The 23,166-nt window shown below is 44.8% G+C and overlaps 1 protein-coding gene and 2 long non-coding RNA genes across 11 annotated transcripts in view; 1 reads left to right on the top strand and 2 right to left on the bottom strand.

Moving 5' to 3' along the window:
* Window positions 1–4,997: 4,997 nt before the first annotated feature.
* On the bottom strand, window positions 4,998–6,697 carry LOC137356485 (histone H1.3-like). The gene has a single exon (XM_068022370.1). It carries the CDS (start codon window positions 6,657–6,659, stop codon window positions 5,985–5,987), a length of 675 nt encoding a protein of 224 aa, XP_067878471.1. The 5' UTR covers window positions 6,660–6,697; the 3' UTR covers window positions 4,998–5,984.
* A 3,593-nt stretch (window positions 6,698–10,290) lies between these two features.
* Window positions 10,291–23,166, top strand: part of LOC137356446 (uncharacterized) — a 28,659-nt gene continuing 15,783 nt past the window's right edge. For 2 of the 4 annotated variants that reach the window (XR_010971050.1, XR_010971048.1), the window contains exons 1-3: window positions 10,291–10,523; window positions 12,723–12,808; window positions 20,276–20,354. This is a non-coding gene — a long non-coding RNA (uncharacterized lncRNA). Of the gene's footprint in view, window positions 10,524–12,722; window positions 12,809–20,275; window positions 20,355–22,911; window positions 22,980–23,166 lie in introns of those variants that run through there. The other 2 variants (XR_010971051.1, XR_010971049.1) reach the window with 2 other exon arrangements.
* The window catches only part of LOC137356447 (uncharacterized), a 39,671-nt gene continuing 28,568 nt past the window's right edge, over window positions 12,064–23,166 (bottom strand). For 3 of the 6 annotated variants that reach the window (XR_010971057.1, XR_010971053.1, XR_010971055.1), the window contains one exon: window positions 12,064–12,441. This is a non-coding gene — a long non-coding RNA (uncharacterized lncRNA). Of the gene's footprint in view, window positions 12,442–18,125; window positions 19,798–23,166 lie in introns of those variants that run through there. The other 3 variants (XR_010971056.1, XR_010971054.1, XR_010971052.1) reach the window with 1 other exon arrangement.

The following is a 23,166-nucleotide window of genomic DNA, read 5'->3' as shown; positions in this document are numbered from 1 at the left end:
TACATACCTATGCCTGAGACTGTCAGGGACAGAGAAAGAAAAACAAAATCATATAGCAGAAACTGACAGGTACAGAATAAATCTGATACTCACCTACCACAGATTGAGAAGTACAGAATAAAGCTCCAGGCACACATCAAATGGGCGGCAAGTACCCACTGTGACTGTGTGGGTTTTCGCCGGGTGCTTTGGTTTCCTTCCACAGCCAAAGACTTGCAAGTTGATAGGTTGTGGGCGGCACAGTTGTTTGCACTGCAGCCTCACAGCTCCAGGGACCCGGGTTCGATTCTAGGTACTGCCTGTGTGGAGTTTGCAAGTTCTCCCTGTGTCTGCGTGGGTTTCCTCCGGGTGCTCCGGTTTCCTCCCACAAGCCAAAAGACTTGCTGGTTGATAGGTAAATTGGCCATTATAAATTGTCACTAGTATAGGTAGGTGGTAGGGAAATATAGGGACAGGTGGGGATGTTTGGTAGGAATACGGGATTAGTGTAGGATTAGTATAAATGGGTGGTTGATGGTCGGCACAGACTCGGTGGGCCGAAGGGCCTGTTTCAGTGCTGTATATCTAATCATAATCGTAAATGGCCATTATAAATTGCCCTTAGTATAGGTAGGTGGTAGGGGAATTGAGGGAAGGTGGGGATGTGGTAGGAATATGGGATTAATGTAGGATTAGTATAAATGGGTGGTCGATGGTTTGCACAGACTCAGTGGGCCAAAGGGCTTGTTTCAGTGCTGTATCTCTAAATAAAACTTGACAGATTCAGTGAAAAATAGTGACATGCACATTCCAGATGCTGACAGATACTGATTAAAATGCACACTTGCAAACCAAAAACCTGAAATTACAAATTAAAATCCACTATTACATATTAGGCACTAAAAAGCACTGTGTAAAAAACAACTCTCAAGGAGCACAGACTGACAGATGCTGAATAAAATCTGCACTCGGTCAAGAACCGGACGGACACAGCTTAAAAACATGCACTCACCTACTGAAAAATACAACACACAGACACACATGCTTTGTTTGGGGGAGATGGTGTCTAACAAACTTGATTGAATTTTTCGAGCAGGTGACTAGATCTGTAGATGAGGATAAAGCAGTTGATGTTGTCTACACGGACTTCATTAAGGCTTTTGATAAGGTCCCACATGAGAGTTGGTTAAGAAGGTAAGAGCCCATAGGATCCAGGGCAATTTGGCAAATTGGATCGAAAATTGGCTTAGTGGCAGGAGGCAGAGGGTGATGGTCAAGGGTCGTTTTTGCGAGTGGAAGCCTGTAACAAGTGGTGTACCGCAGGGATCGGTGCTGGGACCCTTGCTGTTTGTAGTGCTCATTAATGATTTAGACGTGACGATAGGAGGTACGATAAGTAAGTTCACAGATGACACGGAAATTGGTGGTGTTGGAGGAGGAAAGCCTTAGATTACAGGACAATATAGATGGGCTGGTCAGATGGGTGGAGCAGTGACAAATGGAATTTAATCCTGAGAAGTGTGAGGTGATGCATTTCGGGAGGATTAATAAAGCAAGGGAATATACAATGGATGTTCGGACCCAAGGAAGTACAGAGGGTCACAGGCAAAGGCCTGCTACCCAATGGGACTCAATGACATGTGTCGGGTTTGGGTCAGGTTGGGTCATACTTCTGGGTCCGGCATTCGGGCTCAGGTCAGGTTGGGCCAGATCAAACACACTATCACCACCTCAGGTAAGTGACTTTCATGTTAATTTTGCACTTTAAAGATGGTTTTGTTAGTTATTTTAAGCTTGTGCAGATAAGGAACAAAGTGACAAATGGAAGGTAGGTTAACTGGTTGTCGAGTCAGATCAGGTTGGCATGGGAAAAATGGAAGGACTCGGGCCAGGTCGGGCTCAGATGGGGTTCTGTTGGGCTCGGGTCAGGTCTCATTTGCTGACCCGAGCAGGCCTTTAGTCAGAGGGACCTTGGCGTACTTGTCCATAGATCACTCAAGGCAGCAATACAGGTAGATAAGGTGGTTAGGAAGGCAAATGGGATACCTGCCTTTATAAGCTGAGGCATGGAACATAAGAGAAGGGAGGTGATGATGGAGCTGTATAAAACACCAGTTAGGACACAGCAGTGTAAAATGGAAGGTAGGTTAACTGATGGTCAAGTCGGGTTGGGTGTGGGGGAAAAAATGGGAGGACTTGGACCTGAGTACAGTTCTGGGCACCACTCTCGGAAGGATGTGATTGCACTGGAGAGGGTGCAGAGGAGATTCACCAGGATGTTGCCTGGGCTGGAGCATTTCAGCTATAAAGAGAGACTGGAAAGGCTACAGTTGCTTTCCTAAGAGCAGAGAGGGCTGAGGGAGGACCTCATTGAGGTGTACAAAATTATGAGAGGCAGGTTAGATAGGGAGAAACTTTTTCCCTTAGTAGAGGGGTCAATAACCAGGGGGCATAGATTGAAGGTAAGGGGCAGGAATTTTATAGGGGATTTCAGGAAAAAAAGATCACCCAGAGGGTTGATGGAAACTGGAATGTACTGCCTGAAGGGGAGGTAGAGGCAGGAATCCTTACAAAATTTAAGTAGTATTTAGATGAGCACTTGAAATGGCATAGCATACACAGCTACGAGCCAGGTGTTGGTGCTTGATGGCAGGCACAGACATGGTGTGTTGAAGGGCCACAGAACTGCCCCACCCCCCCATCCCACACACACAGCAACCACACCCCCCCCGCGTGTTAGAATAAAATCCACTAACACATACCAGAGAATGACGTACAATATAAAATCTACACTCTTAACAGGAATTGACAGGGAGTGAGTAAAATACACCATCACATTCCAGAGGCAGAGTAAAATATACATACATTCACATATGAGAAAGTGAAAGAGGCAGAGAGAAAATGACTCACGAAAAACTAGTAGAAACTGAGAAAACAAAATCTACCTATAACCAGAGAGTGACTGCTATCCTAAAAAAGCACACTCTCGACAATAGAGACAGGTAGAGAGGAAAACCCAGTCACCAGAATTTGAAAGGTATGGAATAAAACCCACACTCCTATATCCAGAGACCGACAGGCACAATATAAAGAGACACACTATCTGGAAATTAGTTACAGAGTAACATTCACAATCACATACCAAGAGTCTGACAGGAACAGAGTAAACCTGATGCTCACTGACCAGAGAGTGGCAGATACTGCATAAAACATACAATCATAATCCAGAAATAAATAGGTTCAGATTAAATGCCACACTCACATGAGAGAAACAGACAGATACAAAGAAAAAGGGCCCTATACTGACAAAAACGCAATATAAAACCCACAGTCCCTACCAGAGACTGAGGGCCACCTTCCCATACTGGAGACTGACAGATACAGGCTGAAACACACAACCACAGGCCATGATGTTTTTTTATTCTTTCATGGGATGTGGGCATCACTGGCAACGCCAGCATTTGTTGCCAACTGCTTGACTTGCATGGCCATTTCTGTGGGTCTGGAGCCAGATGTAGGCCAGACCAGATAAGGACAGCAAATTTCCTTCCCTAAAGGACATTAGCAAACCAGATGTTGTTTTGCAACAATCAATGATGCCTTCATGACACTATGACTGAGACTGGCTTTCAATTCTAGATTATCAATTACTTGAATTTAAATTCCACCACCAGCCTGGGCCTCTAGATTATTAATTCAGTGACTTTACCACAACACCACCATCTCCCCCAAATATACAATTGAGAGGGGGATGGGAGTCGAACCCATGCATGCAGATTAGGGATCATCAATCTATTACCTTAACCTCTTGGTCACCTTGTCCTGCTGGTGAAGACAAAAGAAAGTGACCCTCCTTTATCAGACACTGACAGGTACAGTATAAAACCTGCTTTCTGATTCCAGAAACTGAAAGGTACAGTACAAAACCCACGCCTGTGCTCATAGAATGGTTACTGCACAGGAGGCGGCCATTTGACCTATCTGTTCATGCTGGCTGTCTAAGAGCTACTCAGCTAATGCCACTCTTCTGCCTTTTTCCCATCATCCTGCAAAAATAAAAATAGTTCACACTCAGGCAGTGGCCTACTCCTGCTCCTAATTTCGTTGCTCATTAAGAGCTATTTTTAATGGCAAGACTCCCGTCAGCTCTTTGTTTCGAGAATATATGATGGTAAGTGCACTACGATGAATTTAGTAGAAGTCCCAGTACCCCACCCGCTATGAATCAAGGTGAGAGTTCACTTAAATTCAAACCGAGATCAAATCCTGCTGCCACCACGAGTAATATTGGAGCAGCAGTAGGCCATTCAGCCCGCCGAGCCTGCTCCGCCATTCCATTAGATCATGGCTGATCATATCTCAACGCCACTTCCCTGTGCCATTGCCATATCTCGAGATGTCACTAGTATCCAGATATCTACCGATTTCTGTCTTGAACTTGCTCAATGATTGAGCTTCCCCAGCCCTCTAGCGTAGGGAATTCCAAAGATTCACCACCCTGAGTGAAGAAATCCCTCCTCATCTAAGCCTTAAATGGCCTACCGCTTATTCTGAGACTGTCTCCCGGTTCCAGATTCCACAGCCAGGGGAAACATCCTTACCGCATCTACACTGTGCAGCCATGTAAGAATTTTGGAAGTTTCAATGAGATCGCCTCTCATTCTTTGAAACGCTGGAGAATACAGGCCCCAATCCTCAACTATACTAAAAACAGGATCTGCAAAGTATGGGGCAACTTACAGTTCTTTGCCTGGATGTTTTGGTGGCTCTTAAAAGAGCCGTTGTGGTATTTGATGCCGAACTCAGTTCAGGGCAGGGTCAGTTTAGGCTCGCTCCCCGCGGATGCGGCGTGCCAGCTGGATGTCTTTGGGCATGATGGTGACTCGCTTGGCGTGGATGGCGCACAGGTTGGTGTCCTCAAAGAGCCCCACCAGGTAAGCCTCGCTGGCCTCCTGCAGGGCCATGACGGCAGAGCTCTGGAAGCGCAGGTCTGTCTTGAAGTCCTGTGCGATCTCCCGCACCAGGCGCTGGAAGGGCAGTTTGCGGATGAGCAGCTCGGTGGATTTCTGGTAGCGGCGGATCTCCCTCAGAGCCACAGTGCCGGGTCTGTAACGGTGAGGCTTCTTCACTCCGCCCGTGGCTGGAGCGCTCTTGCGGGCCGCTTTGGTAGCCAGCTGCTTGCGCGGAGCTTTCCCTCCGGTCGATTTGCGCGCTGTCTGCTTGGTTCTCGCCATCTTCGGAACGAATCCAAGCCGCAGGAACTCTGAATGCGAACGCAGCTGTTGGGTTCGCCGTTTTGACCTGCGTCAGCGACCGCCCCAAGCAGTGATTGGCTGGCACCCAGTCTCCCAACCAATCACTGACGGCTGAACGAAAGGGTGGAAACTACGATTGGCTGAGCTGGGATGGCGCTTCATTTTCAAAAAAGTCCGCCAATTTCTGTGCCGACCATTCTGCCCATCTCATACATCCTCCCAACAGAAAACCCGAGCACCCCCTCTCACGTCATCAACCGGGTCTTAAATTGACTGCTGGACTCCAAAAGCAGAGGAAATTGTTTCTCTATCCAATGTATCAATGGCCTTTGATATCGTCAAACCGTCCATTAGGTCATCCCTTCTACTTCAATACTCTCTACATGCACACTGCACTCAATTCAACCACCGGCGCTCTCTGCTCAGGACTCATTACAATTGTGTACTAAAACAACCGAACACTAACATCGAACCGCTATCCAGACCCTGCCCCCTCACTAAGGGTTGTTCTGAAAAGAGCCCCTATTCTGTATTTGGTAGAAGGGGCCCGAGTCCGACAGGGACCTCGGCAGTCACTTCATTATATGAAAAACAACGCGGGTATAGCGAGTGTTTACCCCAATAGGTTTCGATGAGATTATAACCGGGACGCGACATTTAGTTGCGGTCTCGGCTCTTTTTTTAAAGAGAAAGGTGGGTGGCTCTGAGAAGAGCCTTTGGGTTCGGATGTTTTCAAGGTGCGCCTTTGATTTACTTCTTCTGAGATTTCTTGACCGCTTTCTTTGCCTTGGGAGTTTTCAGCTGGCGAGGCCCTTTCGCTTTCCCCGCCCCCGATTTCACCACGACAGCTTTCGTCTTCTTGAGGCTCCGAGCCTTCTTGGCAGGAGCCTTTTTCTGACCGGCGGCCGCTTTCTTGGCCTTTTTAGGGCCAGCTTTCTTGGCGGGAGACTTCCTGACCAGTCTCTTGGCGGGAGATTTCTTGGCCGGTTTCTTGGCGGGAGACCTCTTGCTTGCCGGTTTCTTGGCAGCTGCCGGCTTCTTAACTGCCAGTTTTTTGGTTGTTAGCTTCTTTCCCGCCTTGGTCACATTCCCCCCAGTTTTCTCCTTCGGCAGTTTGAAGGTGCTCGAAGCCCCTTTGCCCTTGGTCTGCACCAGGGTGCCTTTATCCACGTGCCTCCTGATGGCTAAATTAATCCAGACGCGGAGTTTAGCCACATTGACGCCTCTGTTACCCAGAGCTTTCCTTATGGCGGGCGCGGACATCCCCTTGCTCTTAGCGTCAGCCGCCACAACCTGGAGGACCAGCTCGCGTAGCTTGGGTCCGGGTGCCTTGGACCGGGCAGACACCTTCTTCTTCTTCTTGGCGGCCTTGACTTGAGCGGCGGGAGCGGCAGGCGGAGCCGTTTCGCTGACAGCGGTATCCATACTGTCCGAATCTCTCTCTCTCTTCTCTCTTTACTGTCAGAGCTGGATCTGAAATGAAGCAAGAGGCGGCGACACAGCGCAATTTATAGGCCTGGAGCGGACGTGGGCGGAGACCGCCTGCTCTCAGCTCCCTGCCTGTGTGGCTGTTCTGTGTTTCTCTTGCCTCCTAAACTCTTCAATCCCGATGACAATCGGACATTCCAAAGCCCCAGAAGAGGCCCGTCCTGTCTCCATGATCGGAACACTTGCCGCGAGCAAAGTTTCACCCGAATTAAAAGGACTTTTTGCGAGTTAAACCCGTTCCATTGCCGCACCGCTCGCCCTCCCTCAGCAGCTCGCTGACGTTTTCTCCGCTTTTTGATCAAAATCTGTCATCGAAATGCACATTTTCCCTCAAATTCCCACTTGGAGATTCAGCAGAATATCAGTGCTCTCCTGCGGCAGGAAAACCTACTTATTCTGGAGAGAGGAGACACGGAAATACTGCTTTGAAACCGAGCACACAAACACAGTGGACAGTGGCTCTCGCCCGCCCCAGTGTTCCAGCTTCCGGAGGTGGGTCACCTCCTGTACCAGTCTGTGGATCCCGCAGAGGTTAGTTTTACATTCCGAGGCCTGTATCTGTTCATTACTCAGATCCAGGCAATCCACGCACCTTTGGTTGCCCAGATTTATAGGCAGTAACGTGTCATAGCATTGGCTATGTTGATGATGGCCTGTTTTCAGATGGTAGGGTTATTCCCAGAAATAATGAGTTATTCTGTTAATCATGCATGTCTTGAGGTCGAATCCAATAGGCAAAAAAGAACTGAGAGGTTCAGCATCTATCCAGAAAAAAAAACGCAGTGCTGGGGAATAGAGGAACTGAGAAATAATCCTATACACAAAGCATAGAGAGAGACAAAATCACACAAGAGGGGAACTTTGCGCCTTATATTGTTTTATTCGTTCGTGGGATGTGTTGCTGGCTCGGCCAGCATTTATCAGCCATCCCTAATTGCCCTTGAGAAAGGTGGTGGTGAGATGACTTCTTGAACAACTGCAGTCTTTGGGGTGCAGGTGCTCCCACATGCTGTCAGAAAGGGAGTTCCAGGATTTTGGCCCAACGACAGTGAAGGAACGGCAATATAGTTCCAAGTCAGGATGGTGTGAGCTTGGAGGGGAACTTGCAGCTGGTGGTTTTCCCATGTATGTGCTACCCTTGCCCTTGTAGGAGGTAAAGGTCGCTGGTTTGAGAGGTTCTTTGGAAGGAACCTTGGCAAGTTGCTGCAGTGCTTCTTGTAGATGGTACACACTGCTGCCACTCTGCGTCGGTGGTGGAGGGAGTAAACGTTGAAGGTGGTAGGTGGGGTGCCAATCAAATGGGCTCTTTTGTCCTGGATGGTGTCGAACGGCTTGAGTGTTGTTGGAACTGTGCCCATCCAGGCAAGTGGAGAGTATTCCATCACACTCCTGACTTGTGCCTTTGTGGACAAGCTTTGGGGAGACAGGAGGTGAGTTACTCGCCCCAGAATTCCTAACGTCTGATCTGCTTCTGTAACCACAGCATTTATGTGGCTGGTCCAGTTCAGTTTCTGGTCAATGGTAATCCCCAGGATGTTGATAGTGGGGGATTCAGCGATGGTAATGCCATTGAATGTCAAGGGGAGATGACTAGATTCTCTCTTGTATTGAGACACGAACACAAGAAACAGTAACAGGAGTAGACCATATGGCCCATCGAACCAGCTCCACCATTCAATATGATCATGGCAGATCTCGGCTTCAACTCCACTTTACCACCCTCTCGACCTCTGAGACTGAAAATCTGTCTCTCTCAGCCTTACATGTATTCAATAATGGAGCATTCACAAAGCTAAGATAATTCCAAAGATTCACAACACATTGCGTGAAGTATTTTCTCTTCATTTCAGTCCTAAACGATTGGAAATAGAAACACGCTGTTGAAGATTTCCATCTTGCACTCATCAGGGCAATGTGCAAGAATACCAATGTAAGGGAAAACAACGACTTTATTCTGCATGAAACGAGAGTGCTGATTAGTTGGCAAGTGAACTCTGATTGGTAGAGGCGTTGCCATGGAGAATGCACCACTTTACAATGACAGGCAGTTATTTATTTTATTTTTATTTAGAGATACAGCACTGAAACAGGCCCTTCGGCCCACCGAGTCTGTGCCGACCAACAACCACAGTAATCCCTATATTCCCTACCACCACTAGGGGAATTTATCATGGCCAATTTACCTATCAACCTGCAAGTCTTTGGCTGTGGGAGGAAACTGGAGCACCCGGCGAAAACCCACACGGTCACAGGGAGAACATGCAAACTCCACACAGGCAGTACCCAGAATCGAACCCGGGTCCCTGGAGCTGTGAGGCTGCGGTGCTAACCACTTGGCAGTCAACTGCCAAGCTTTGTTTGAAATTTAAACCAGGCAGCTTGACTCTGATTGGTCAAGAGGAACGAACCCGTGAATGGCTGTCACTTATATTTTGTTTAGCTGAAACCGGTGCAATGTTTGTATATGTTCTTTCTGACTGCAAAGAACAGGGCCATGTGTATTAATATATGCAGCTACCAGTACACGCAAGTGTGCCACACTGTGAGCCCTACTGACAATCGTAAATTGGTCATCAGTATAATTCTTAGTGCACTGAGGATTATTCAGCAAATATCTAATCACAGAATTTCATCTAATGTTGGACAGTCTGATTTGAGTTTTGCAAGCAAGGGCTGGTTGCGTACGTCTGTACCTTGCCCATTGCGAACAGTGGAAGGGACATGTGGTATGATATGATCCGTACCTTTATAAAACTAAGGCTTGGCTTGAACTGGAGTATTCTGTCCAACTCCGGGCACGACACTTTAGGAGGGATGTGAAGGCATTAGAGAGCATGCAGAATAGATTTGAGATTGGTTCCAGGGATGAGGGTGTATATTGACGAGGATGGATTGGAGAAACTGGGGCTGTTCTCCTTAGAGGAGAAGAGATTGAGAGGATATTTGATGGACGTGTTCAAAATCATGAGGGATTTGAATAGAGCTGATGGGGAGAAACTGTTCCCATTAGCAGAAGTGTCCAGAACCGGAGCACATCGAATTTAGATGAATGGCAAATGAAGCAGAGGCGACATAAAGAAAAAAAAATGCAGTGAGTGGTTAGGATTTGGAATGCAAAGAGTCATAGAGTTATACGGCACAGAAACAGGCCCTTTGGCCCATCGTGTCTGTGCACGGTATGAAACTGTGGTGGAGGCAAATTCCATCGTGGTTTTCAAAAGTGTGTTGGATAATTATCTGAAGAGAGAGAGGCAACAAAATGTTGCAGGACTAAAGGGGAAAGGGCGGGGCGAGTGGGACTGGGTGAGTTGCTGTTGCAGAGAGCCGGCACAGAGACGACGGGCCGAATGGCCTCCTTTGCTGTGACCATTCTTTGATTCTGTGACTCTATGTTCAGGCATGTCAATTTTTGTTCGATAACACTCCCGTGAAGGACTTTGGGTCGATTTATCCCTTTAATAAGCCCATATAAATTCCGTTGCTGCCACTATTTCATTTAGTTTGTCAGGAAAAGAGGTCTGCCCGCAGTTTTAAAGTGATGGGAAATGCGCATGCGCGTTCGGCTCCCCACCCACCCCCTGCTCTGCCAGCGGATGTCCTTTCTTCTGTGCTCGGCTGATCATGGTTTGAAGGCATCAGGGAGCGGAGAGACCACAGGCTTAAGCGGGGGGAGCAAAAGCAGCTTCCTGGAGAGCAGCACATCGTTTTGCGCCTGTGCCCGCAGATGGCCTTTGGATCAGGTTAAAGCCAGCGGCTGTTTTAAGAGGCGGAGTGGAGCATGATCTGGTTCCGGAACATGGAGTGAGTGGGGGAAGGGCGAGGTCATACTCGGGCTGCGTGTACATTGTAGGGTAACATAGACGGTAAATCACCTCGATCTTTCAAATCATTGTTTGCATTCTTGCCTCAATCACTGATGAATATTCCGAGTTCAGTCCCCAGCTCACCTTGTTTGTTGCTGGACAGACCATTGTTGAAAGCAAGCAGGATCTGGGGAGTTTCACCAAGAGTCTCTCTTGCAGATTTTTTTTTTATTTCCAAAATATACTTTATTCATAAAAATCTGTAAAAATTACATTGCCAAACAGTTTCCAAACAGCACGAAAAAATACAAACATTGCAAAAGAGATCAGTTTCTTTCAATAATGTCATGAGTTTCTTCCCAACCCTTCCGTTTCACAATTGTCATGTCAATTACAGTTTTACATTTACAGCAATTGAGAATATTAACGATACAGTTCGAGGGGCTTCCCATGGTTCCAGCCCCTCAGTCCGGCTTGGTGGGGGAACCTTACACTGTGGTCCTTCCCCATTGAGCCTTTGCTGCGGCTGCCCCAAGCTTTAGTGCGTCCCTCAGCACGTAGTCCTGGACCTTGGAATGTGCCAGTCTGCAACATTCGGCGGTGGACAACTCTTTGCGCTGGAAGACCAGCAAGTTTCGGGCAGACCAAAGGGCGTCTTTCACCGAATTGATAGCCCTCCAGCAGCAGTTGATGTTTGTCTCGGTGTGCGTCCCTGGGAACAGCCCGTAGAGCACAGACTCCTGTGTTACAGAGCTGCTTGGGATGAACCTTGACAAAAACCACTGCATCTCTTTCCACACCTGCTTTGCAAAGGCACATTCCAGGAGGAGGTGGGCGACCGTCTCTTCCCCACCACAGCCAACGCGGGGGCACTGTGCGGAGGGGGCGAGACTTCGGGTGTGCATGAAGGATCTGACGGGGAGGGCTCTTCTCACCACCAGCCAAGCTACGTCTTGGTGCTTGTTTGAAAGTTCTGGTGATGAGGCATTCCGCCAAATGACTTTGACGGTCTGCTCGGGGAACCATCCGACAGGATCCACCGTTTCCTTTTCCCGTAGGGCCTTGAGGACATTCCGTGCAGACCACTGCCTGATGGACCGGTGGTCAAAGGTGTTTTTCCGCAGAAACTGCTCCACGAAGGATAGGTGGTACGGCGCCGCCCAACTGCATGGTGCGTTCCGCGGCAATGTGACCAGGCCCATCCTTCGCAACACCGGGGACAGATAGAACCTCAGCACGTAGTGACACTTGGAGTTTGCGTACTGGGGATCTACACACAGCTTGATGCAGCCGCACACGAAGGTGGTCATCAGGATGAGGGCCACGTTGGGTACATTTTTCCCGCCCATGTCCAGAGATTTGAACATCGTGTCCCTCCGGACCCGGTCCATTTTAGATCCCCAGACGAAGCGGAAAATGGCTCGGGTGACTGCCACGGCGCAGGAGTGGGGTATGGGCCAGACCTGCGCCACGTAGAGCAACAACGTGAGCGCCTCGCACCTGATGACCAGGTTCTTACCCACAATGGAGAGAGATCGCTGCCCCCACATGCCCAACTTTTGTCGTACCTTGGCTACTCGCTCCTCCCATGTTTTGGTGCACGCCCCGGCCCTTCCGAACCATATCCCCAGCACCTTCAGGTAATCTGACCTGACGGTGAAGGGGACAAAGGATCGGTCAGCCCAGTTCCCAAAGAACATGGCCTCTTGCAGATACCAGGCGAAGAGTGTGAATCAACTCATTTCAAAGATATGGTTATTTTGGTTCCGTGCGCTGAGTTCTCCAGAACCACCTTGTTGGTGAGTGCGAGGTACATTGTTGCTCTCTCAAATGCATCAATTTCCTGCTTCTGTGACACACAGGCCCTCAACTCGGGGTCAATTAGCTGACAAGAATTGTTGTACAGACCGGGTTACCTGAGGAAGCAATTCAGAATTTTACAGATAGTCACTGGGGAGTGAGAAATGTAAACCTGGCTCATTGTTCTATCAGGTAGTCCCATTCATAAGTCCCGGGTTTGGGTTTTGTCTGGTGATAACTTTACTAAGAACTATCCTGCACACACTTGGTATATCGTGGTTTCACCTCTCCAGATATTTATTAGAAACAAATACAATAAATTATAATTTTGCTATGCTCTCCCCCAATCTGTCCATATGTTATAGCTAATATTGTTCTTGTATGACTATTCTTGTAGCAGAATACTTCCATGATTTCGAGTAGGTGTGCCTTTTCCCCTCCCAGATCACAAGGAAGAGTGTGGACAGCTCCTTCTTACACAGAGTAAGTACATTATCTCTCACAGAACGTCACAGACAGCAGAAGTAGTCAGTCCCACATTGATCTGAAGTTCCAGTGTTCCACAGTCACATTGAGCAGTAGAATCAGATCTTGTTTTCAAGCACACAGACACAGACACGCACACACACAAACTGATACAGTGGCCGTCAACACTGGTGGCAAATGATTAAGCCCAACAGCTAACATACAATACCAGAAAAAAAATGGCAGTCGTGGACTGAACCAACCTACTCTTGTAACAGTCAAAGATAACCTCATCTGGCACTGCCTAGAGAACTGAATCAACTGTGACACAGAGAAAGAATAGTACAAGACACTGACAATTCAAAATGACACTCACACTCACATACATTTCTAGTCTAACAGATGAATAATCAGTCCCATAGTCACGAAATGCAGCACAGGCTGAAGTCCAGAATAATACATATGCTCAGAAACAGTGAATGATAGATTGAGAAACAATCACAATCACTTGCTGATCCTATGATTGACATATAATACAAGAGCATGATAGATGCAACATGAATCCCAAACTCATACACAGGAATAGAGACTGGTAGCTGCAGGATGCTCAGACGCCATGACTAACAGTTCCATAATTCATCTCAAACTCACATCGGTAACAGAGTCTAACAGATGTTACAGGCATATGAAATAACAGAGACTGAGAGATAGAATTAACAACACACTCACATCATCATAGCTGGATAGATTCAGAACCAATTTCACATTCACCTTGAATATCTGGTACAGAATGAGCAGATGCATGGGAACATTACAACATGCAAGTTCCCCTCCAAGCTATACATCATCCTCATTTGGAACTATATCGCTGTCCCTTCACTGGCACTGGGTCAAAGTCCTTTAACTCCCTTCCTGTCAAGACTGTGGGTGTATCAACCCTACATGGACTGCAGCAGTTCAAAAGGCAGCTGACCACAACCTTCTCAAAGGCATCAGTGGTAGGTAAACATTTGGAAAACATTCTGAGGGACAGGATCAATCTCCAGTTGGAGAGACAGGGATCAATCAAAGATAGTCAGCATAGCTTTGTCATGGGGAGATCATGTATTACAAATTTGACTGAATTTTTCGCGATGGTGGCTGGGCATGTAGATGCGGCTAAAACAGTTTATGTAGTCTACATGGACTTCAGTAAGGCTTTTTATAGGGTCCCGCTTGGGGGATTGGTCAAGGAGGTAAGAGCCCATAAGATCCAAGACAATTGGGCAAATTGGATCCAAAATTGGCTTAGTGGCAAGAGGCAGAGGGTGATGGTCGACAGTTGCTTTTGTGATTTTAAGCCAGTGACCAGTGGCATACCGCAGGGATCAGTTCTGGGACCCTTGCTGTTTGTAGTATACATTAATGATTTAGACGTGCAACATAGAAAATAGGAGCAGGAGTAGGCCATTCGGCCCTTCGGGCCTGCTCCGCCATTCAAAAAAGATCATGGCGGTTCCTCTAATTCAGTACCCTGTTCCCACTTTCTCCTCATATCCCTTGATCCATTCAGCATTAAGAAATATATCTATCTCATTGAATATATTTAATGACTGGGCCTCCAATGCCTTCTGCGGTAGAGAATTCCACAGGTTCACCACCCTCTCAGTGAAGTAATTTCTCCTTGGTTCTAAATGGCATACCCCATATCCTGAGACTATGACCCCAGTTCTGGATTCCCCAGCCATTGGGAACATCCTCTCTGCATCTAGCCTGTCTAGTCCTGTTAGAATTTTACAGGTTTCTATGAGATCCCCTCTCATTCTTCTAAACTCTAGTGAATATAGGTCTAGTCGACCCAATCTCTCCTCATACAACAATCCTACCATCCTAGGAATCGGCCCAGTAAAGCTTCTTTGAACACCGTCCATGACAACAGCATCCTTCCTCCGATAAGGAGACCAAAACTGCACACAATACTCCAGATGTGGTCTTACCAAGGCCCTGTATAACTGCAGTAAGACATCCTTGCTCCTGTCTTCAAATCTTGCAAAGAAGGCCAAAATACCATTCACCTTCCTAATTGCTTGCTGCACCTGAATGCTTGCTTTCAGCAGCTGGTGTACAAGGACACACAGGTCTCGTTGCACCTCCCCCTTTCCCAATCTATCACCATTCCGATAATATTCTGCTTTTCTGTTTTTACAACCAAAGTGGATAACCTCACATTTATCCACGTTATACTGCATTTGCCATGCATTTGCCCATTAACCCAACTTGTCCAAATCACATTGGAGCCTCTTTTCATCCTCCTTACAGATCACATTTCCATCCCCCCAGCTTTGTGTCATCTGCAAACTTGGAAATGTTGCATTTAGTTCCCTCACCAAGTATTAATATATATTGTTAATAGTTGGGGCCCAAGCACTGATCCCTGCAGTACCCCACTAGTCACTGCCTGCCACCCAGAAAAAAGACCCATTTATTCCAATGCCCTCTTTTCTGTCTGTCAACCAATTCTCAATCCATGCCAGTATATTACCCCCAATCCCATGTGCTTTAATTTTGCACACTAACCTCTTATGTGGGACCTTATCAAATGCCTTCTGAAAATCCAAATACACCACATCCACTGGTTCCCCCTTATCTATTCTACTAATTACATCCTCAAAAAACTCCAGTAGATTTGTTAAGCATTATTTCCCTTTCATAAATCCATGCTGACTTTCCTCAATCCCGTTTAGACTTTCCAGGTGTTCTGCTATCACATTCTTTATAACAGACTCTAGAATTTTCCCCACTATTGATGTAAGGCTAACTGCTCTGCAGTTCTCTGTGTTTTTATCTCTCCCTCATTTTTGAAATAGTGGGGTTACATTTGCAACCCTCCAATCTGTAGGAACTGCTCCAGAGTCTATAGAATTTTGGAAGATGACCACCAATGCATCCACTATTTCCAGGGCCACTTCCTTTAGTATTCTGGGATGTAGATTATCTGGCCCTGGGATTTGTCAGCCTTTACTTCCATTAATTTCCCTGGCACTATTTTTTTTAACTAATACTGATTTCCTTCAGTTTCTCCCTCTCATTTGCCCTTGGTTCCCTAACCTGTCGAGGAGGTTATTTGTGTCCTCCTTTGTGAAGACAGAACCAAAGTATGTGTTTAATTGTTCTGCCATTTCTTTGTTCCCCATTAACATTTGCCCCATTTCTGACTGTAAGGAATATAGGGGGTATGATAAGTATGTTCGCAGATGACACAAAATTGGTGGTGTCATAAATAGTGTGGAGGAAAGCCTTAGATAACAGGATGATATGGATGGGCTGCTAAGATGGGCAGAGGAGTGGCAAATGGAATTTAATCCCAAGAAGTGTAAGGTCATGCATTTTGGGAGGACTAACAAGGTAAGGGAATATATAATGGATGGTAGGACCCTAGAGGGTCAGAGGGACCTTGGTGTACTTGTCCATAGATCACTGAAGGCAGTAGCACAGGTAGATAAGCTGATTAGGAAGGCATATGGATTACTTGCCTTTATTAGCCGAGGCATAGAATATAAGAGCAGGGAGGCTATGACAGAGCTGTATAAAATGCTAGTTAGGTCACAGCTGGAGTGCTGTGTACAGTTCTATCATACCAGAAATGTTGGAGAAAACAGGGCTCAGTGAGAGAGAGAAACTGAAGGAAATCAGTATTAGTCGAGAAATGGTGTTGGGGAAATTGATGGGATTGAAGGCTGATAAATCCCCAGGGCCTGATGGTCTGCATCCCAGAGTACTTAAGGAAGTGGCCCTAGAAATATTGGATGCATTGGTGGTCATTTTCCAAGATTCTGTAGATTCTGGAACAGTTCCTACAGATTGCAGGGTACCTAATGTAACTCCACTATTTCAAAAAAGGAAGGTAGAGAGAAAGCAGGGAATTATAGACCATTCAGCCTGACATCGGTGGGGGGTAGTTCTAGAGTCCATTCTCAAAGATGTTATAACAGAACACTTAGTGAACAGTGGTAGAATTGGGCAGAATCAGCATGGATTTACGAAAGGGAAATCATGCTTGACAAATCTACTAGAATTCTTCGAGGATGTGACTAGTAGAGTTGATGAGGGGGAACCAGTGGATGTGGTTTATTTGGACTTTCAGAAGGCTTTTGACAAAGTCCCACATCAGAAATTAGCATGTAAGATTAAAGCGCACGTGAGTGGGGGAGTGTATTGTGATGGATAGAAAATTGGTTGGCAGACAGGAAGCAAAGTCATGGATAAATGGGTCTCTTTTTCTGAATGGCAGGCAGTGACTAGTGGGGTACAGCAGGGATCGGTGCTAGGGCCCCAGCTATTCACAATATATATTAATGATTTAGATGAGGGAACAAAATGTAATATCTCCAAATTTGCAGATGACACAAAACTGGGTGGGAGGGTGAGTTGTGAGGAGGGTGTAGAGAGGCTTCAGGGTGATTTGAACAAGTTGAGTGAGTGGGCTAATGCATGGCAGATGCAGTATAATGTGGATAAATTTTAGGTTATCCACTTTGGTAGCAAAAACAGGAAGGCAGATTATTATCTGAACAACTATAAACTGAGAGAGGGGAATATGCAGCGAGACCTGGGTGTTCTCGTATACCAGTCGCTGAAGGTAAGCCTGCAGGTGCAACAGGTGGTAAAAAAGGCAAATGGTATGTTGGCCTTCATAGCGAGAGGATTCGAGTACAGGAGCAGGGATGTCTTGCTGCAATTATACAGGGCCTTGGTGATGCCACACCTGGAATATTGTGTGCAGTTTTGGTCTCCTTATCTGAGGAAGGATGATTGAGATACAGAAAATTATGAGGCGCATAGATAGGGTAAATAGGAAGAAACTTTTTCTCTTAGCGGAGGTGTTAATAACCAGGGGGATATAGATTTTAGTTAACGAGGCAGGAGGTTTAGGGGTGATTTGAGGAGAAAAAAATCACCCAGAGGGTGGTTGGAATCTGGAACACACTGCCTGAAGGGGTGGTAGAGGCAGGAACCCTCACAACATTTATGGACTATTTAGATGAGCACTTGAAACGCCATAGCATACAAGGTTCCAGGTCAAGTGCAGGACAATAGGATTAGAATAGTTAGGTACTTGATGGTCAGTGTGGACACGATGGGCCAATGTGCCTGTTTCTGTGCTGTATAACCCGATGACTCCATGACTCTAATTAGGGGTAAGCAATAAGTGCTGTCATAGCCAGTGACATCCACATCCCATGAACGAATAATAAAAGAAACAATTAATCTCACAGTAACATAAATTTTCAGAGACTGGTACATACAGAATTGCACAGACCATATCAGAGAACTTTGTATACATAATTAATGGCACATTCCCATTCAGCAACACAGAATGACAGGTACAGAATTACTTTCACAAAGACATATATAATACCAGAGACAGCCCAATACAGAATGAATCTCACACACTTTCATGTAGGAGCAGACACAGATGGATTTGAAATGAATCCCAAGCTCATACACAGAACAGGCATTGAGAGATACAAAACTAATCTCGCTCACATACAGTACCAGAGATGCACAGTTACAGAACAAATCCCACATTCACATTCAGTATATAGGAATGGATGATATGAACAGGAGTAAGCCATTCAGCCCCTTAAGCTTATAGCTGATCTGTGCACTAAGTCCATCCATTCACTTTGGCTCCATATCCATTTAGATACTTAAGTCACAAATAAAAAAAAAATATATAAATCTCAGATTTAAAATGAATATTTGATCTAGGAGTCATTGCTTCATTTGTGGGAGAGATTTCCTCACATATACCACACATTGTGTGAATAAATATGGCATTACTTCTCTCCTGAATGGCCTGCCTCTGCTATTAAGGTGCTGTCCCATTGTCCTAGACTTCCCCGCAACAGCTAGAAAATTGTCGATCTAACCTTTGAATTACTTTTAAATTCATGTAAACTTTAAACAATCATACCTCAACCTTATATATTCCAAGGAATGAAAATCTAGTTTATGTAATGTCTCCTTATAGTCTATCCCTTGCAGCCCTGGCAACATTCTGCTGAATTAGTGTTGCACTCCTCCCAGGGCCATGAATTATTTCTAAGGTGCTGTGTCCATAACTGTACACATTACTCCAGATGTGGTCTCACCAGGGTTTTCTATAGTTGTAGCAGAACTTCCTCCACTTTATACCTAGCCCTCTAATTCTAAAGACTAATGTTCCAACAACATTTGTAATTCACTATGTCTCCTGACAATGCACAGGATGCACATTTATTATCTTTGTGTGTGACTACTACAATTTAGTGATCTGTGCACATGGACTGCAGAATCTCCTTCAACCCCCATAGGTACTAGCTTTTTGACATTTAAATAATAGTTGAATCTATTGGGGGGGTTTTTGGTCCAAATTAGATGACCTCTCATTTTCCTTTGTTGAAATCCAAATGCCACATTCTCTTATTCAATCAATATCTCACCAATTTTTTATGCTCACATCTACTTTATTTGTTTTACCACCATTCTTTGTTTCATTGGCAAACTTTGATATATGGCTCATTATTGTAATACCCAAGTCATTAATATGTGAGACCCCATCACAGATTCTTGTAGGTCACCATTAGTCAGTTTGTTCCAATTTGAGTACAGACTGATTATCTCCAGCCTGTATTCTCCTGCCGAAACAAGCAGCTTGTAAATAAGGTAAATAATTTGCCTTCTGTTCCAGGAACTTTAATGTTAGCTTACAATCCCATAAGTAGAATCTCATTGACTATCTTCTGGAATTTCATATAAACTGTAACCATTGATGTTCCCCTATTCACCACTTTAGTTATTTCCTCCGATTCTTCAATTAGGTTCATGAGATATGACCGACCCTTTATAAATGCAGGTTGGCTCCCTTAATTAGCTTAAATTTCTCGAACGGCTCAACCACTTTGTCTTCATTATGCATTCTAATAACTTTCCCACAACAGATGTGAGCCCAACAGTTGTATCATATCCTGGTTTTGTTCTCTCACCTGTTTAAAAAAAAAAATGTGGAGTTACATTTGCAATTCTCCAATCTAGAAGCACAATTCATGAATTGAGAGATCTTTGGAAGATTATGACAAAGCAACTGCAATTTTCCCACCCACATTTTTTAAAACCTTATTTTGGAAATCATCAGGTCCAGGGCATTTATCAGTCCTTAGTGCCATTATTATTATTTTAAATACTCTTTTCTTGGTTGCAATAAGCTTAGTGAGTTTTAATCCATGAATCGTTATTAATTTCCCTGGAATGTCATATACATTATCCTCTTCCTTTACTGTGAATATTGAAACAAAGTAATTATTCCACAAGCCTGCCATTTCTGTGTTTTCATTTGCAATGTTACCCCCATCTGTTTCTAAATCTACCCTTGGCTACCCTTTTCCCTCTAATGTAATTGTAAAAACCTTAGTCTTAATTATGTTGTCCCTCATACATTTCTTTTCATATTCGTTTATTTTGCAGCTCTTAATGTATTTTTTGTCTTCCCCCCGACCCTTGGATTTCCACTACTTTTTCACCTTGTATATGATTTTTCTTGTTGGTAAGTAGAACATTTGCCCTTAGGAATATATATTGGTCCTGTATTAAGAAAATAATTTTTGAACACCTCTCACTGTTCATCTGTAGCTGTCCTTAATAATAGTTGTGATCATTTTACTGTCTCAACCCATTGAAGTTAGCCCTACCAAACCCTAAACTCTCAGTGGTTATGTTAAGTTTTTCCTTTTCAAACCTAACACTGAATTTGATCATGTTGGATAAATGTTCCCTTACTGTTAGATTATTAACTAAGTCTGGCTTATTACCAGATCTACTATGGCCTGTCCCCTTTTTCATTTTAGAACAGATTGCTCCAGAAATCCGTCTGAAATGCGCTTTCTGACATAAGCTACTTTATTCTTCCTAATTTGCATGAGAATTGAAGTCTTCCATAAAAAAGAAAACGTTGTTTTTTTCTGCAAACATCTGTAACCTCCGAATTAATTCAGTCCTTTTTAAAAAAATCTGTAGACAAGTCCAAATACAGTATTATATCCTGTCTTATTTCTCAGTTCTAACCATGGGGTAGCCACTGATAGGTTCCCCTTATCGATGTCTTCCATGAGTAATGTTGTAACAGTATAGAATCATAGAAACATAGAATCACCAAATAGCATAGATGTATTTATGGTATCTTTACTCAATGAGACTACTCGCTTACTTTTCCAATCTATCTAAGGACTTCATAAACAGGAACATTTAACTCCCAATCGTGACACCACGTGTCTGTAATGGCCACCACGTCCCACCTTCTAAGGTGAATTTGCACCTCCAATTCACTCAGTTCATTTATTAAAGGCGGCACAGTGGCGCAGTGGTTAGCACCGCAGCCTCACAGCTCCAGCGACCCGGGTTCAATTCTGGGTACTGCCTGTGTGGAGTTTGCAACTTCTCCCTGTGTCTGCGTGGGTTTCCTCCGGGTGCTCCGGTTTCCTCCCACATACCAAAGACTTGCAGGTTGATAGGTAAATTGGCCATTGTAAATTGCCCCTAGTGTAGGTAGGTGGCAGGAGAATGGTGGGGATGTGGTAGGGAATATGGGATTAATGTAGGATTAGTATAAATGGGTGGTTGATGGTCAGCACAGACTCAGTGGGCCAAAGGGCCTGTTTCATTGCTGTATCTCTAAACTAAACTCCATGCATTAGTATATAGAACTCTGGTTTAGGCAATAGACTTAACTGTGTTTGTTACCTGATGCTATGTTTCCCACCACATTTAACTTAACATTTTTCTCCAGTATCTCTCCTGCTGTAACTGTATTAATTATTTGAACATTCCCTTCACCGGGAGTATCCATATTACTGTCTGTGACCTGACCTTCACCCTTAAAAAAAACATTTAAATAATCATCTTTAATATTCTTCCAAATGAGTACCAGATCCTATGATTCTATACTGTTACAACATTACTCATGGAAGACATCCATTGATTAATTTAAAGCTTGATCTTATTAAAAACTCAACAAAAACTAACTGAAACTCAATTTCACAGGAAACCAAATGGATGGTGAAAGAAATTTGTCAATTTTAAGTTAGAAATGGCTACACGTAGATATAAAATCCTGCCGGAAGGCATTGGATCCGGTCTTAAACTGCCACAGGCTGACAAAGTATGTTGGAAAAAAAAAACAGTTCTTGTGATCACCAGAAATCGAACTGCTTCGAAGGCAGCTATGGTCACCCTCACTATCGCACGTCATACAACTCACTACTCATGGGTGTTTGCAGATGCAAACCAGATTAATAAAACAATTTGCAATCATTTTAATCTGAATGGGAACAAACTGCTGAGGCTCTTTCTCCCCAGATTAAAATAGTTGCTCATAAATGGTTATCTCGAGGCACCACTCGCTTTCATCCAGAAGATGGCACCAACCTCCAATAGTTTGGTTCTTGTGAATTGTGTACACATATGCAGACTACTGTGTCCCTGCTGCTGCTTGGAAGCTGGCCAATCATGTTGCCTCAGAAGGGACAAGTACGGTGATCAAATAAATTAACAACATACAGAAAGAAAACGTAGAACGTTATAGTCCTGTTAAAAGCCAACAGTCTCTCTGATGGAACTGCTACATTAATGCAATAATTAATTCCAGTTACTTATTCAGGCACCCCTCCTTTCTCAGACACATATACGGATGCAGAGGCTCTTTGAAAATGTTATCTAATTCATCCATTCGTGCATTTTCCCCCATAACCCTGCACATGTCCCTCCCTTGATGTATTTATCGAAATCCTTTTTGAAAGCAGTTTCCTGAATCTGCTTCTGCTCCATCAAGCGGTGTATTCCATACCAATTAGCTACATATTTGTTGTCCCATTTTGTCTTTGAATCTTGTGCCAATTCGTTTGAATCTGTGTCCTCTGATAGAGATTGAATACATCACTCATTCCGATACACTACAAGAGACGGACATTTACAGCATTTAAATTTTCCACAGATGCTGCCAGACCTGCTGAGTGCTTCTAGCATTTCTTGTTTTTATTTACAGCATTTATCTCATCCTCACATAGTTTAAAGGCGCTAAACATTATTGTATTTCGCTTGTCTAACAGGAAGCAGAGTTACAGCGAAGTCAAAGGCTGATTGTCAGGCGATAATGAACTGGTTCTGCAACAAAGGATAAGTGGGGGAGGGGAGGCGCCATTCTCGGGCTGTGTCTGTTTAAAATGTGGGTTAACATGGAAGAGAAAATGGTTTTGCATGAAAAAAAAAAACCCTTCCAGCTTTCTTTTCCCAAATCATTGGTTACTTTTACTGAGTTAGTTTCAATATTACTGTGCTTGTTGTTACTGGGCAGTGAAAAATGG

Source organism: Heterodontus francisci, chromosome 45 (assembly GCF_036365525.1).
Source record: "Heterodontus francisci isolate sHetFra1 chromosome 45, sHetFra1.hap1, whole genome shotgun sequence".
Lineage (NCBI taxonomy): Eukaryota > Metazoa > Chordata > Chondrichthyes > Heterodontiformes > Heterodontidae > Heterodontus > Heterodontus francisci.
The sequence above is the reverse complement of the archived record's forward strand: the minus strand, read 5'-3'. Positions and strand labels throughout refer to the sequence as shown.

What these genes read in the sequence shown, in the direction of transcription:
- LOC137356485 (XM_068022370.1), bottom strand. Translation starts at nt 6,659, where the DNA reads ATGGATACCGCTGTCAGCGAAACGGCTCCGCCTGCCGCTCCCGCCGCT.